This window comes from Marmota flaviventris, chromosome 4, assembly GCF_047511675.1.
Source record: "Marmota flaviventris isolate mMarFla1 chromosome 4, mMarFla1.hap1, whole genome shotgun sequence".
Lineage (NCBI taxonomy): Eukaryota > Metazoa > Chordata > Mammalia > Rodentia > Sciuridae > Marmota > Marmota flaviventris.
Genome location: NC_092501.1, coordinates 13721010 through 13736763, shown reverse-complemented (window position 1 = coordinate 13736763; position 15754 = coordinate 13721010). Strand labels below are relative to the sequence as shown.

Sequence of the window (15754 nt, the reverse complement as noted above, 5' to 3'; positions counted from 1 at the left end):
ATGATGATCTTCTGGACAGTCACACTTTTCCTGCTGGGAGCAGCCACAGGTAAGAAATACCTCCCCTCCCCTGTGGGAGGGGCACAAGCCTGGGCTCTCAGCACGGGCCAAGGAAGCTCTAGCCCTGCTGGGCTTCAGAGGCTGTAGGTTGCTGCAGGTTCCAGGAAGAGGCAAGTGGGGCGACACTGCCCAGTAGGGTGGACTGGGCAGTGTGAGGGGGACCTGCTTCAGAGCATGCCCTCTGCCCTGCCTTCGTGCCCAGGGTACTGTGGCCGGAATTTTCTAGGAAAAGCATTAACCAAAGGCTCCATTGGTGTCCCTGTAGAATTCATGGGGACTGGGCCAGGCCCGTTGGTGAGCACGAGGGGCAAGAAGAGGGGTAGAGGTGGTGCATTATTGTCTGCAGTCTGCCCTGAGCAGAAGAGGGACACCTGGACCCTGGCCTTTTCTCTTTAGGAAAAGAAGTTTGCTATAAGGACATTGGGTGCTTTTCTGATTCTGAGCCTTGGGCTGGAACTGCAATCAGACCCCTGAAAATTCTCCCCTGGAGCCCTGAGAAGATCAACACCCGTTTCCTGCTCTACACCAATGAGAACCCAGACAACTTTCAGGTGAGACCGTGGTCCACTTGGCATCCCTAGGACTGAGTGAAGGGCTGCCCCACCCCATAGATCAGGAGTTCCTTATCTCTATGTCTGCTCTTTCTACCCTGCCCCCTCCCAGCCCTCAACTTTCTCCCACTTGGACCTGGTGACTCAGAGCAAGCCTCCAGTAGATGGTGGCTTGAGTGAGAGACGGGCTCAGATGTGCAGATTCTCTAGCTGGTTATGTGGTTCCGGGCTAAGCAAAGGGCTTACTGTCATCCAGCCAGACCCATGGGAAAGTAAGCCTGCAGCCACAACCCAGATCCCATGGAGGCCGGGGAGAAGGACTTGGGGAAAAGAGGTTCATGGAAGAGGTGGCTTTGTGCTAGCTGTGAAAGGCAGGGGCACAAAAACTTGCGGAGGTTGGGAGGTGGGGGAATGGGCTGAGGGCCGGATCGCAGAGCCATGAAGCACTCTGCATCTGTCACAGACGCTGCAGCTCTCTGATCCATCGACCATCGAGGCATCTAATTTTCAAACGGACAGGAAGACCCGGTTCATCATCCACGGCTTTATAGACAAGGGCGATGAGAGCTGGGTGGGAGACATGTGCAAGGTAGGAGCTGGCTTTGACCCCCGCCGGCTGCCGCTTTCCACTCACTGACTCTCCGACTCATTTTACCCAATCGCAATAGATAATTCTGATAACAGGAAACCCACGCGTATCTGTTCTCTTTGTGCACTCAAAATGCTTCTCTTCACAAACTTCAAATTCCGGTGTTTCCAGACTATTTCTGCAGCTGGAAACAGTAGCATTTGCCATGTGAACAAATAGACCCACTCTCTCGTTTCTGGTTAAGCAAGGCTCAGTGTTTTCTGTTTTCATGTTTAGTGAGTGTATTTATGTGTTTCTGCAAGTGAGGGATTAGGTTCTTTCCTTTCAAATCTTGCCCACATCTCCAGGAGTCAGAAATGTGTTGCTGGAACTATCTACTTGAGATATGGAAGACCTAAGATCGACCAAAAATGGCAGAACAGAGACAGCCACAATTACATGTGAGATAGCATCTGCTGGTCAGAAGGACAGCACCAGGAGAATCAGACAGGTTCTGCACACACGTGCACATGCACAGACACAAACACACACCTGGACATCAGTGCACACCTGGACATAGGCGCGCGCGCACACACACACACACACACAATATATCACCCTCCTTTCTTTTTACATGTACTCTGAGATTCAATCTAGCTTTCTGTCACTGAAGAATTTATCTCAGGAGTCTGCCTTCCACACATACATTAATAAAACATCAACTGATAGTGTCAACAGGAAAATCACAAACCCCCAAATCACAAACCCCCAAATCACTCACTGTGCATTTGTCCTTGGTTTACCAAGCTTTTAACTCTTGGCACCTTTCCTGTCATTAATCAGCATCTTCTCAACGTGATTTATACCCCCAATTTTCCAGGTTTTTAAAAGATTCCTCAGGGTCACTTTACAAGTAAAAGTCCCGAGAAAAAGGAAAAGAAATCTCGGCGTGTCTCTGCGTATGTGATCACACATGTTTGTAACATACGTGTGAAACAGTTCCATGTGAATTTTAAATTTATAGTTCTAAGTTGGTCATATGACTGCCTGGCAGAACTCCTGAGGATATGTCATTTCCTTTGACATCCAGGGAGCTTTTCTTTCAGAATTTTTTGATCTCTTTTAATCAGTGAAGTTCTTTATTTTTTATTTTAAAGTCTGCAGTATTTTCCCCCAGGAAATGCTGTGCCATCTTGACTGTAAAGAGGGAAGCCTCCCTCCCACTTTAACGTTCAAGAGATGTCCAGTAGGCTGAGGTGTCACCAAGAGGCGAGAGGACCCCTCAAATCCATAAGGTCATTTAGACACCAGCCACTGGAGACTGCCTTTGAGACTTTCTTTTTTTTTTAAACAGGACACTTCAGCCAGGTGCAGTGGTGCATACCTATAATCTCAGTGATTTGGGAGGCTGAGGAAGAAGGATTGCAAGTTCGAGACCAACTTTAGCAACTCAATGAAGCCCTAAGCAACTTAGAGAGACCCAGTATCAAAATAAAAAAATAAAAAGGGCTGGAGATGTGGCTCAAGTGTTGAGTGCCCCTGGGTTACATCTCCAATAACCCCAATCCCTCAAAAAACAGAACTCTTTGAAGGATGCAAGTGTTTTATCCCACCAGATAGATGTTACCTGAATTTGATTGAAGAAACAAGAAAGTGCCCAACTTTTAATTAACCTGCAAGCTAGAGAGGGAACCACTTGCCCTTCTCCTAAGGTTCACCCTGGGGGACAGCCCCTGCTGGACTGTAGGATCTCTGACAAAGTCTAGTTCATGGCAGTGCCCCATGTAGGAGAAGAGAGGGTGGCCCTTTCTGAGCCCCAGTGGAAGGGATTTCTGGGTCCCCGTGATAACACCTGGCCTCTCCCCAACACCAGAACATGTTCAAGGTGGAGGAGGTGAACTGCATCTGTGTGGACTGGAAGAAGGGCTCCCAAACCACCTACACACAGGCTGCCAACAACGCGCGCGTGGTGGGCGCCCAGGTGGCCCAGATGCTCAGCATCCTCTCGGTGAGTCAGCAGCGGGGGAAGCAGGGCTGCTGGTCTCTGTTGAGCCAAGGAGCAGCCGGGAGCTACAAAGAAGTGGTGTTTGTCTCAGGGTCTTGCTTTTGGAACTCTGACTATTGCCTCAATGTCACACCAGGGAAAGAAAAATTAACAGCTATCACTTAGAAGGCAGGGGCTTTGATTATCCTCTTCAGTTTGCGGGTAAGGAAACTGAGGCCCAGAAAGGTTAACTGGTTTGCTCCAAAAAATTATAGAGCTGATGAATAGAAGAGTTTCCGTTGGGGTTCAGACTACCAGCACCAGGGGCCATCCTTGACACAGTTAGGCTGTATTTGGGGGAAAACATGGCGTGACCAGGGAAAACCAAACAGAGCCAAAGGCCAAGTGTGCAGTTGGCAAGCTCCAAAAATGTCGGCCTGCGAATGTGGATCCTATTGATTCTGGGAAATTTCTTCTTCCATAATCATTCCAGTTGTTTCTTCCTACCCTGGTCTTTCATTGTAGCTAATTCTTTACGTCTTTCATTCTTTAAGTTAATTCAGTAATTCTTCATGATATTTTCCATACAAGGCCAAGATTCCCGTCATTTCTATCTTATAGCTAACAAGTCTACACAAGAACCAGTTGGTTCTAGCTATTTCTGCACCCCTGCAGAAATCAAAAACCGTGGTGTTTGTGCAAGAGGCATTGCAGACCAATCAATGAGAGGCATTGGGTGAATATCCTCGAGGCCAGCCTGGGCAAACACCTTAGAGGTTTATTGGCTTTGTTTGTTGCGCTCAAGATTTTTGGAGGATGGTGTCAGGAGCATAATGAGATAACCAAGACAGATGAGGTCCCAGGCCCTCCAGGAGCTTACAGGGAAGATTTGCAGTGACAGTAGTGTGAGTACTGGAGATAGGGACAGCGTGGGCTTTCTGGGAGTCCATGAGACAGGGAAGCCAGAGTGGTGTGGGGGTGTTGAGACTCCTATGTGGGGAGCTGAAGGCTATTTGATGTTGGCTGGGGCAGTTGAGCAGGAGAATGGGAAACAATGGGACTAACCAGGCCCAGAGGTCGGGGGTGGGATGTATTTGAGGGCCTGAAAACTCATCAGAGGGTTCGGTTAGAGAAGAGGCTGGAAAAATAGCTGATGAGTCAGGAAAACTCAGAGGCTCTTCATGGTGAGTTTGGGCTCAATCCCAAGGGCAGGGGGAGGCATGGCAGGATTCCAGCAGAGTAGTGTCACCATCAGGTGGGCATGTTAGAAAAACCAGAGCACAAAAACGTCCTGAAAATAAAACCGCCCCTCTCCAGACGAACTACAGCTACTCACCTTCTCAAGTCCACCTCATCGGCCACAGCCTGGGAGCCCATGTGGCGGGAGAGGCTGGGAGCAGGACCCCAGGCCTGGGCAGGATTACTGGTAAGGTCCCTGTTGAGGCCCCAGGGCTTGTCCTTGGTAGTCCCAGAATGTGGTCACAATCTGCAACCCATCTTAGAGCCACCCAGAGGGAGGGTGTCCCCTACAGCATGGCGGGGCTGGGTGGAGCCTGCGCAGATCATTTTAGGAAGTCCCCAAGAAGCTCACAGGCCATCTTGGTGGCAAGGATGGTGGTGATCCTGTTCCCCTTTGCTTCTTCTACCTCCATCCTGGCCCCTCCTCTGTACGTTCAAGTTCAGTGATAGGGGTAACTTGGCAGTGCTGGACACCCAGGAAAATGCATAATAAGGCTAGTATGAGTATTTGCAAAATATGATTTAAAGGGAACACATTATTACCCCTTTCCCCTTTTCTTTGAAATCCAGGACAGAGTAGAATCTGAAAATTGTTTTCCACTTTCTCTGCTGATAAAAAAATTCTCAGTCACAATCATTGTCAAAGCATCCTTTAAACCCTAGGAAAATCCTTGAATTATAGCCACAACAAAATATGTTCATACAATATGATAATATTAGTGCTATTATAATTTGGGCAAGCACAGATTCAGTGCCTGATTCTCCCCAGTCCTGAACACTGCACTTGACATTTCTTATTTAATTCTCAGAACTAAAGTAATGGGCCCAGGAAGCCCTATCTTTATAAGAAACATCCCCTTTTCTATCAGTAGATGGCCATGTTCATGTACATACCTTTTCAGCTGTTCTGACCAAAATTTCAAAAAACTACTAAGAAGTACAGGATCCCTGCCAAGAAGGAGATACATTCAAAAGGAAATAATAATAACTAATGTTAATATCAGCTAGTATTAATAAATATTAATAATAACTAATATTAAATTATTAAATTAATACTAAATAAATATTAAATTAATATTAACTAATATTAAACACCCATGACTACAAACAGGCACAGTGCTAAATGCTGTGTACTAATTTACTTAATCTATAACAACTATATCAAATAGATGCCGTGTTACCTTCATTGTATCAAATGGACAAACTTACACAACAAAAGGTTGGGTATTCTGCTCAAGGTCATATAACTTGCCCCCAAAATAGGAATTTGGAGCCAGGCAACCTAGCTCTAGAATCCTTGTTCAAACAAAATCTAAATTTCTTTACTCATCTGCACGCCTCTGTACTAGCCACCAGAATTCTCTTATAATGAGCGACATTGGAACTTTATGTCTCCATATTCAGTACTCAGAGCCACAACACTGCACCACCTCAGAATGTGCCACCCTTTGAGTTGGGTAGCATATAGCCTAGGCAACTGGATACTTCTGTCCTTCTGGTGCCAACAGTCAGGACTGTTGTTCTACACTGCTGCCATCTCTTTCAGGATTGGATCCCGTGGAAGCAAGTTTCGAGGGCACTCCTGAGGAGGTTCGACTTGACCCTTCGGATGCTGTCTTTGTGGATGTGATTCACACAGATGCAGCACCCTTGATCCCATTCCTGGGTGAGTCCCACAGTGCTCCTGCTGCAATCCTGTGCGACTGTGTCTGAACCACAAGAGCTCCACTTTACCAAAGATGTGTTGCTGTTCCAAACATCACAGGTTTTGGAACAAACCAAATGGTGGGTCACCTTGACTTCTTCCCCAATGGAGGAGAGAACATGCCAGGGTGCAAGAAGAATGCCTTGTCACAGATCGTGGACCTCGACGGCATCTGGTCAGGTAACATCATGGAGGGGACATAGGTAGGGGTAGTGTCAGGGAGGACATCCCTTCCCTGGGGTGAGCAGCACCTGCCACTGAAAATATAAGCAATGAAAACACTTTTTCCTTTAAGAATATACAACCCCTGCCTCTGGACCTGATTTCTGAAGAATAGAGCATATCTTTGTTAGAGTTCAGCTCTACTGTTTTCTATTTCCTTAAAGTGTTGTCATAGATGTCCTTGAATGCACAAGCAACAAAGAACTACAAAACTGTTGATTAAAGTTGTAGCTCCAAGAATCTGTGGGGAGCTGCCGAGCATGAAAAGGAAATGTTATATCAGTAAACATCCTTTGTACACCTAAGAGAATTTTCCTGCATGCTCTGTCTTGGGAGTTAGTGATATGGTTCAAACTTATCTCACCTCAATATAGTGGCCATGGAAGAATCTTCCCAGTGGCTTCCATGACAAAGCCATTAACACCATGAAGGTCACTGAAGCAGTCACAGCAAGGAGGCTGGAGGAAACCCATCTCTCCTCATTGACTAAGCACACCTGGCATGAAGGGCATCTTTCAGATACTGCTCTGACCCTCTATCTAATGAGCTCAAAGGACAATGACCAGGTGCACTTTTCATCCAAACTCATCATCCAGTGTCACTATACAGGTTAAAACTTTTAATGGTCTGACCAAATCTATTGAGTATAGATTTTTATTGAATTTGCTCAAAATGGTTTGGATGTCTTCAAAGCGTATATTAAGATAGGACATATGAGGGTTTCCATGGAAAAGAGTGGCCCAGACTCTTTTATCAGTAATAGCCAAGCAAGTCCAGACCAGGTCTGGAAAGTGTGCTGTGACATGTGTCCCTTGGCATGAGTCTCAGGGAGTAAGATGGTGTGGAGACAATGCATAGATAAAGCCACCCAAAGCCACCCAACCCTCCATTTTATTCGTGTAAGTGCTGGTTTTGTCACTTCTGGGAAGTCACATCACATCTGGATGTGTCTTTGCAGACTTCCAACCTGATCCTGGGACACAGAATGGCACAGAGGTTAGAGGGACGGCTCAAGCACCCGATGGGCTTGGGTTTCATTACAGTTCTCTCACTTACTCACGAAGCTTGTGAATCAGAGGCTGTCACCTATAGCTATATCTGTAACAGGGACAATGTTCCTAGGAAAGGTGAGGTTCCACGGACAATGCCTTTAAAGTGATCAGAGCATTGCCCAGTCACCCAAGTTCCCTCTACATGTTCACTGCCATTATGTGACTGGATTTGAACTGAAGTTCTGAAACTATGACCCTACTTTGGAACCATTCCACTTGTCAAGAACACTGTAGAATCTGTCACAGCCTGCCCCCATCCACCTGTACAGACTCTCTCCTTTTCCTCCCCAGGAACCCGGGACTTTGTGGCTTGCAATCACCTAAGAAGCTACAAGTATTACTTGGACAGCATCCTCAGCCCTGATGGGTTCACTGCGTACCCTTGCACCTCCTACAAGGCCTTCGAGTCTGTAAGCTCCTGTTCTCTGTGACCTGGGCACTGGCCCATGGTGGGCCTATGGCCTGCTTTGTTGAGGATTTGCAGTGCTTCTCACGGCATGTTTGCATTTCCCCTCGAGTTCATGGTCCTGCGGGGTGAAGGAGGGGGAAATGACTCTAGGCAGGAAGTGGCAAAGACTTAGAGCAGAAGAATCATACAGGAGAGGAAGACCCCTCAGGAGGTCAGAGAAGAGCAGACTTGGTCCACATAGTCTAGAAAGGCTCCAGCAGGAGGCCACTTTGGCTCTGACTTGCGAGATGACAGAGATTAGAAGGAAGAGGGGCCGCATTTCTAGGGAGGGCAGAGAAAGCAAAGAGGACCTTGGGAGGGGAGCCAGCCACCCACCCACAGGAAGGGAAGGTGGTGCTGGGGGCCATGTGCCAGGAGGCCACAGGGAGAGACAGAAGAAAGCACCCCCTGGAGCCTGCCTATTCTGGCTCCCCAGGGCCACTGTGGGCATCCCCCCCAGCTCCGTGTCATCACGCCTGCAGGCTGAAATTGACCAGGACCAGAGTTTTTATACCATCAAAACTGGTAAATGCTACAATCAGGACTCTTTGTCCTGGAAACCAGCTGCTAATCATTCACCAGCCTGCTCCTCTACAGAAAGTGGCTGATTGAGCCTGGGCCCAAGGCCTCAGTGCTTTTTAAAGCTCCCCAAATCAATCTGATGTGCTGGGCCTCAGGGCTGGGAATCCAGTCAGAGATGGAGGCAGTTCAGAGCTCATCTCTTCCATCCCACCTTCCTGTTACAAATGAGGACCCGGGGGCTGTAGGGAAATTGAGCATCACTCTCCCAGCTGGTCTGGTCCTAAGAAGATGAATTCTGTCTCCTCACAATAGAACAAGTGCTTCCCCTGCCCAGATCAAGGGTGCCCACAGATGGGTCACTATGCTGATAAATTTGCTGGCAAGACGAGTGCAGAGCAGCAGAAATTCTTTCTGAACACAGGCGATGCCAAGAATTTTGCACGTAAGTTGCCCTTGACTACTTGCCCAGGTAAAGAAAGTGCCGTTTCTGTTACAAATGGAGGGTTTTCCTTTAACCTGAAATATGTGTGGCTCATCTTGAACATCTTACAAAAAGATGCATCCACTCAAACTATCCCATATGAGGCCCAACTCTGGCATGAAGTGGGTGGTGGCCAATAGTATGATTGATGGGATTAAGGCAGTTGGCCTGGCTTTGCAACCAACTCCCTGAATTTTCACCACTCCACACACAGTGTACCCTCCTTTTCCTTTTTAAGATCATGTCAAACACACCTAAGCAGCAAACTCATTTGGTAGTAGCTCTTTGCCAGATTGAATGGGCCCCTTAAGAAGTCTACCTGCAATCTCCCTGACTTCCCCCATCTGTCTATGCAGCCCTGATGCCCAGAGGCTGCTTCTCCAGTGGAATGGGGATGGGGGTCCAGGATGATTTCTTTCCAAAGCATGCTGAATGGACTAGAATGTAGGGTAGAGGTCAAGTGTGTTTGTGCCACTTTCTGACAACCTGCCCTTTGATAGCTCCATAAGGTGTTGCCAAAAAAACAAAACAAAACAGATTGTGTTTTATGTAAATATAGTATTTATAATATTAAGGCAAAATTCATCCTTTTAGTGCAAGGTTCTATGCATTTTGACAAATGAGTAGATGTGTAACTACTTCAACTATCAAGACGCACATGTTCATCATTTTGTAAAAAGACACTGACTAATCAAGCCTTCTACCAGTGTAGTGATGCACAAAATACTTGCTCATATTTTAACAACAAAGTAAGCATTCAAGAACCTTGCACTTATTCCTTAACCAACAGTTATTTATGGACCACAGATATGGGCCACTAGACCCCTGGGGATGCAGGGATGAGCAGGACACTCCACTCACGAAATTTATAATTCATCAGAGAAGATGAAAACTGAGCAACTACAGTGGTGTTGGGCTTGGTGGGTTGCTGCTGTAGCATTATGGGCAGGGGAGCTAGCCCTAACCAGAGGGGAGGACAGGAGCAATGTCTCTGAGGACATAAAAGATGCAAAGGAGTTAGACAAAGGTATGTTTCTGTGTATTTATATACATATGTGTGTTCGTGTAGGGGTGTGTTTATTGTGTATCACTGTGTGTATGGAGTGTGTGTATGTTTATATTGGTAGTGTGTATTGAGTGTGTGTTTGTGTGTGTGTAACTGTATAGTTTACATGAATCTGTGTGTGTGTGTATGTGTGTGTGCAAGTGTATGTGCCCTTGGATGGTACTCTGTGCACCTACTCGGTGCTGGAGGCTTCCTGGAGCCTGGAGAATACAAAGATGAGACACAGACCTGGCTTCAAGGGCTCTGCAGGCTGCGCTCCTGAGCAACCTTCCCACATGTGGCTTGGACCCTAGTTCCTTTCCCACCTTGACCCACAGCCCTGCAACTCTAGCGTGGAGCTGTCCCGCAGAGCTTTGTGTGATGATGGGCGTGTTCTGCCCTGTGGGATCCAGAAGCCATTCACCCACCTGGCAACTTAGCACCTGAGGATGCAGCCAGTGAGCCTGAGAACTAAAAATTTAATTTAATTTTAATTTTAGTTTTCATGAAGCAGCTACCTGTGTCTAGTGGCCACCTTCCTGGGCAGAGCAGGTATGGAGGGGGCCACTACTGAATGCATGCTCCCTTTAAGGCCTAGTTTGAAGTGTGCACTAATAAATAGAATTGTTCATGCTTTCATGCCTCTGTGTAAGGATTAGGGCAGGATCTGGAATTTGGGTCACCTGTTTTGGGTGAAAAAAATCAAACCCTCGCATGCTCTGTGCAGGCTGGAGATACGGGGTTTCTGTAACACTGTCTGGAAGAACAATCACTGGTGAGGTCAAAGTGGCTTTGTTTGGAGATAAGGGAAACACTCGCCAGTATGACGTCTTCAGGTAACCCTGCTTAATGCCTCGTCTCATTCTGTGCTACACATGGCCTTCACACCTGCTCCCAAACACTGTCATCTCATTCTATATCGATGGGTTTTACTTTATGTATTGAAGTTAACCTCAGACTTCTGCTAATGATTTTTATTTTCTCTAAACACAGCATTTAGTTCTCTCTCTCTCTCAATAGGGACAAATTTAAAAAATAAAAATAATAAATTTAAATTACCCCAGAGATCCTGTTCTCTGATTAGCATAATAACACAATGTTAAATTAAGTGGCTAATTTATTACAATATAAATAATTCTTCTAGAAAAAAAAATAATATGAAGAAATTAAATCATTTTCTATAGGAAACTTTTGAAGAGAAATTAACCTGATTTGAAAAACAATCTTTAAGTAGTGGTTTGGGGCTTCTGGCATATAGTCAGGTTTTGCATTTCTCCACCCTTTATTTTTAAGCTAATTTGTAAGGAGACTTTTATTTTTATTGGTGCGTTATAGTTATACATAACTGTGGGATGCATTATGCTATATTCGTACATGCAGGTAACATAATTTGATCAATCTCATTCCCAAAGACTGTTATTAATCTGAGGTAAAGAAAAGACTTTAGCATGACTGTCCCTGGCCATTACAGTGCACTTCCATGAATAGCTTCTACTTCTCGTCTCAAGGGGGATCATCATGCCAGGCTCTACCCACTCCAAGGAGTTCGATGCAGAGCTCGATGTCGGAACGATTGAGAAAGTCAAGTTTCTTTGGAATAACCACGTGGTGAACCCGACCTTCCCCAGAGTGGGTGCAGCCAAGATCACTGTGCAAAAGGGAGAGGAGAAGACAGTGTATGTACCTTTGCCGGCTGTGTCTCAGGGTGTGCCAAGGGTCATGTCTGTGATGGAAACTCACCCCCAGAAAGTCAGGTGTGGTCTGGCCAAAAAGGCCAAGGAAATCTGCCCATCTGCAGCACTTTCTCCCCAGCAAACAACAGCTGCCAAGAGCAGGAGGCATTTCTGTTGGACGCACTGCACAGGGGTTCTTGGCACTGGATTACCTGTGGCAATTGGCAGATAGCATCCAGCCTTTGTGGAAAAATAAGAAAGTTAAATAAGGAAATCATTTCTAAAGAGTAAAAGTTTCTAAGTGTGGACTGACGAGCAGCTACATTTTGAAGAGGAGAGGACAAGTGAACTTTCAGGATAGACGAAGGAAAAAGAAATCAGTTTTAAGGAAAGATAATAGAAAGTTTTGAGCTCCAACAGGAGAGCACTGAGATGGCAGGACTTGAGGAGTGGAATCTGACCTGAGCCCCCTTGCTGTGTGCCTGCATGGGCACAGGGCCTAGACTAGAAAGAGAAGGCAGTTGATGTCCCTCTGAGAGGGACACAGAAAAGCTGACCCCAAGTCTGGCCAGCAGGACATTCCTGGTATGGCTTTGTGGTAAGGGAACCTGAGTTCTCAATTGTGATCTTGAAGCTGGGGAGTTAGATGGGGTCACCAAAGACAGGGCCCTAGGAAAGTCACTCCCCCAGGTGGGAAGGGAGAATTGGCAGATTGGCCCTGGGGTAGACACATGTGTCATCAAGATGGATGACCTCTGAGGTCCTTCCTGTCTCCACGAGGTGGGAGGACAGAGAGGCTGGCCCAGCAGGAGAGCCAGCAGAACCAGAAGTCCTCTCAGCTGGAGCACAGCAAGGAGGTGGCCAGGCCTGGCTCTTGGGGGCCCCCAGCTCAGGTAGCAGACCCAGCCCAGGGCTCCCTGTCAGTCCCAATGGAGGACACAGCTCTAAAGTCAGTTCCAGGGTCATGTTGGGTGTGTCCCATGGCCTGCATCCTACGACAGTGTGGCTAAAAGCATCAGAAGAAGGTGGCATAACTGGAATATTGAAAATGAGAGGTACTTTCAGGAAATTTCTCACAGGTAAGAAATATGAGACCAGGGCCCGGAAGCTTCCAGGTTGATAAGCAGCAGGGCCCAGCAGCTTCCAGGTTAATAAGGAAAGACCAAGGCCTATGAACTATCTATAGATGAAACAGATGGAGCTGAGTTCACCCCTGAGACCCTGCACCCATGGGCTGCCTCCTGAGCACCTCCCATAGCTGAGCCCATCCTCTGCATTGGACCTAGAGAGAATCTTTGGAGAAGCCAGATGTCAGATACCAGGCTTTTAAAATATAGAAAGTTCAGCAACAGCTTCAAACCTCACCAACTACCTTAGGGAATAAAAGAATCTCAATTAGTCAAGTTATTCGGATTATTTGGCGTTATGAAAATAGCCACCAATGTTTTCTTAAGTAGCACTAATAATTGCAAAGTTAAAGAAAATCAAGATTTGGCTCCCCTCAGATGCTTTAGTCACCTGGAGAGGGTTTCCAGGGCTACCCGGGAACCTGAAGACTAGAATTCCCTCCAGGGGCAGGAGACCAAAAGAGAAAAGTAGTTCTCCCCTTCTTCGCTTCTCCAGCCCCCTTATCCATGTCAATGGGCCTCTGTGAACGACCCCACTAGGTACCTATCCTACACCAAGCAAGTAAGAGGGGCTGAAGGCCTGAGCCTGCTCTCAAGGAATTCACAGTTCAGCTGTGGAGAAAAACCAGACTTAAGGCGCACGTGAAAGGTTACGTGACTCACCATGAGGGGCCCATGTGGAAGTGGCCCCCCCAAGGAGGAAGTGATGGGAGGAGGGGCCCACAAGGCTGGGGAGATGCAGGGGGAAGGAGAGGAAGGGCAGGGAGAGGAAGTTCCGGGAGCAGGAACAGGTGTGCACAGGGCAGGAGGCGGCCAGGCCCTGATGACAGGGCTCAAGGTGCAGGAAGCCAGGTTAAGGCTTCTAGGAAAAACAAATCCAGAAGAGAACACGGCAGTGTGTCAGGAGGACAGGAGAGGAAGGGGACAAAGCTTCAGAGCTCAGAGGTGGTGAGGCCACAGCGAGGCCCTCAGTCCTTGAATAACCGTAACTTATATCTGCCTTGTGTCGGTGTGCGTCAGAACACCTTTCACATTTATTGTCATGGGATATTGTCAGGGGATTCTCAATAGTTGCATGAGGGAGCCTCTTCTGTAAGGAGGATAGTTTCAAGTAACAAGCTGCATCTGTGATAGGAGGTGGAAGGGGCGTGGGGAACAGGAGAAAGCCAGGCCAAGGTCAAGGGAGGCCTGACATGGGACCTGCTGTAGCAAATCAGGACTGTGGCATCAGGTGGGCTGTATTTGTCTCTTGGTTCTTCCTCTTACTAAGAGCTCTCTGTGCCTCAGTTTCCTCTCCCTAAAGCAGAACTCAGGCTTAGACCTCCTCAACGTGTGGTGAAGGTGGAGTTCACACATGGGGACTGTTCAGTGTTGTTACAGCTAAGAGAATAAGGCAGTGTATGGTATCCACCCTCACCTTCAGATGGGTCCCTAGAGTGCAGTGTCCCCTTGAAACCAGGCCACTGCATTCACAGAGGCCCAGGATGAACCTGTGAGATTTAGAGAAAAAAGGGGTGCCACCTCCAGGAGCCACAGTCCTGACACCTGAAGGACCAGCCTCAGGGACATTCCAGGGTGACAGCAGACCTGGTCCTGGGCCTGGTGGGCCTCTCAGACTGGAAGCCCCAGTGTCTGGCTCCTCAAATCTGAACTGTAAACCAGCAGCAACCTTTGATGAACAACTGAGGTCCCCATGGCTTCCCCAAGGACACCCCAACATTTAACAAGCATTCATTTTTCTCCACAGGTACAACTTCTGTAGCAAAGAAACTGTGAAAGAAGATGTTCTGCTCACTCTCACGCCCTGTGAAACTCCAGACACACTGTAATCCCGTGTTAACACCAATAAAACCCTCTGCTGCCTCTGTCAGTGTACAGCGCCTGTCTCAGACGTCAGCCGCCACCTTTTGGGATTTGAACATTTAAAAATCTCATGAGCACTTCTGCGTTCTTGGGTCTCTTGCCGTTGACTTGGATCCCACACCACCATTTTCCCCACCTTCTTGGTCCCTATGCTCACTGTCTTCCTTTCCCTGATGGGATGGAGATTAGCAGCACACATAGACAGTGATGGGGGTGTCATGTCCAAGCCCAGCTGGGCCAGGCCAACAGGTAGGTTGTAGACAGGCCAAAGGATATGCCCAGAGACAGCGTGCAAGACATATGACTTATTGGGGAAAGTTTATGAGAGATCAGTGACTGCTCCAAGACAGTGGTGACAGGCTGAACAGATGGCATCCCTCTCCCCATCCCTGGACATGCTTCACCAAGCAGTGCTTCCCCTCCCTCATGACATTTTGTCCAGTGCTGGTCAGCTGGACAAGTGACATGCACCCTTTCCACAGTGCCCTCAGTTCCACACCTGTCCCATGGAGAGAAGGGATTTATATGTTGGGCTGCAGAAGCAGTGACATCATCAGCATTAGCTTGCTTAGTTAGCTGGTCTGAGCAGCATCCAAGGAGCAGCGGTCCTGGCAGTGCATGCAAAAGCACAGCTTTCTACAGATAACACCAATGTGTGCACGAGAGAAGCCAGCGTCCTTCAAGATGATCTGGACCTGGACTTTGCGGCCCAGGCTTGCTCTTATTGTTCCCTTAACCTGGCTAGGTTTGGGGGGAGAGCTGGGTGCAGTGGCGCTTGTGTGTAATCCCAGAGGCTGAGGAGGCTGAGTCAGGAGGATCACAAGTTCAAAGCCAGCCTCAGCAAAAGCTAAACAACTCGGTGAGACCCTGTTTCTAAATAAAATACAAAACAGGGCAGGGGATGTGGCTAAGGGTGAGTGCCCCTGAGCCCAATCTCCAGTATACTGCCCCAACCCCACCAAAAAAAAAAAAAAAAGCTCTCAGGGGCATGGTATTTTTCTGTCCCCCTTTCCTTTAAGAATGACACAAGGGCTCTCAGCAGGCCCACTGTCTCCACCCCTCATCTTGCAGGGAGAAGCTGAGGCACAGAGTGGGGAGTTGGTCGTATAGACTTCCAGAGTACATTAGTGTCCCTATCAGGATGAGGGCCAGGCCCTGCCTGCACTTTCCATGCTCCTCCCTGACTTAGCTGGTAACCTGGAAGGATCATGGAA

At 47.7% G+C, this 15754-nt stretch overlaps 1 protein-coding gene across 1 annotated transcript; it reads left to right on the top strand.

Moving 5' to 3' along the window:
- Positions 1-14506, top strand: Pnliprp1 (pancreatic lipase related protein 1). Its single transcript, XM_027930304.2, has 12 exons — positions 1-49; positions 457-611; positions 1075-1200; positions 3053-3187; positions 4481-4589; positions 5949-6068; positions 6168-6287; positions 7673-7791; positions 8664-8793; positions 10605-10713; positions 11386-11553; positions 14425-14506. Exons 1-12 carry the CDS (start codon positions 1-3, stop codon positions 14504-14506), a joined length of 1422 nt encoding a protein of 473 aa, XP_027786105.1.
- Positions 14507-15754: the final 1248 nt, after the last annotated feature.

What these genes read in the sequence shown, in the direction of transcription:
- Pnliprp1 (XM_027930304.2), top strand. Translation starts at nt 1, where the DNA reads ATGATGATCTTCTGGACAGTCACACTTTTCCTGCTGGGAGCAGCCACA. An exon ending in GGGTGGGAGACATGTGCAAG is followed by an intron (nt 1,201 to 3,052) that starts GTAGGAGCTGGC and finishes CCCCAACACCAG; the next exon opens with AACATGTTCAAGGTGGAGGA. An exon ending in AGATGCTCAGCATCCTCTCG is followed by an intron (nt 3,188 to 4,480) that starts GTGAGTCAGCAG and finishes GCCCCTCTCCAG; the next exon opens with ACGAACTACAGCTACTCACC.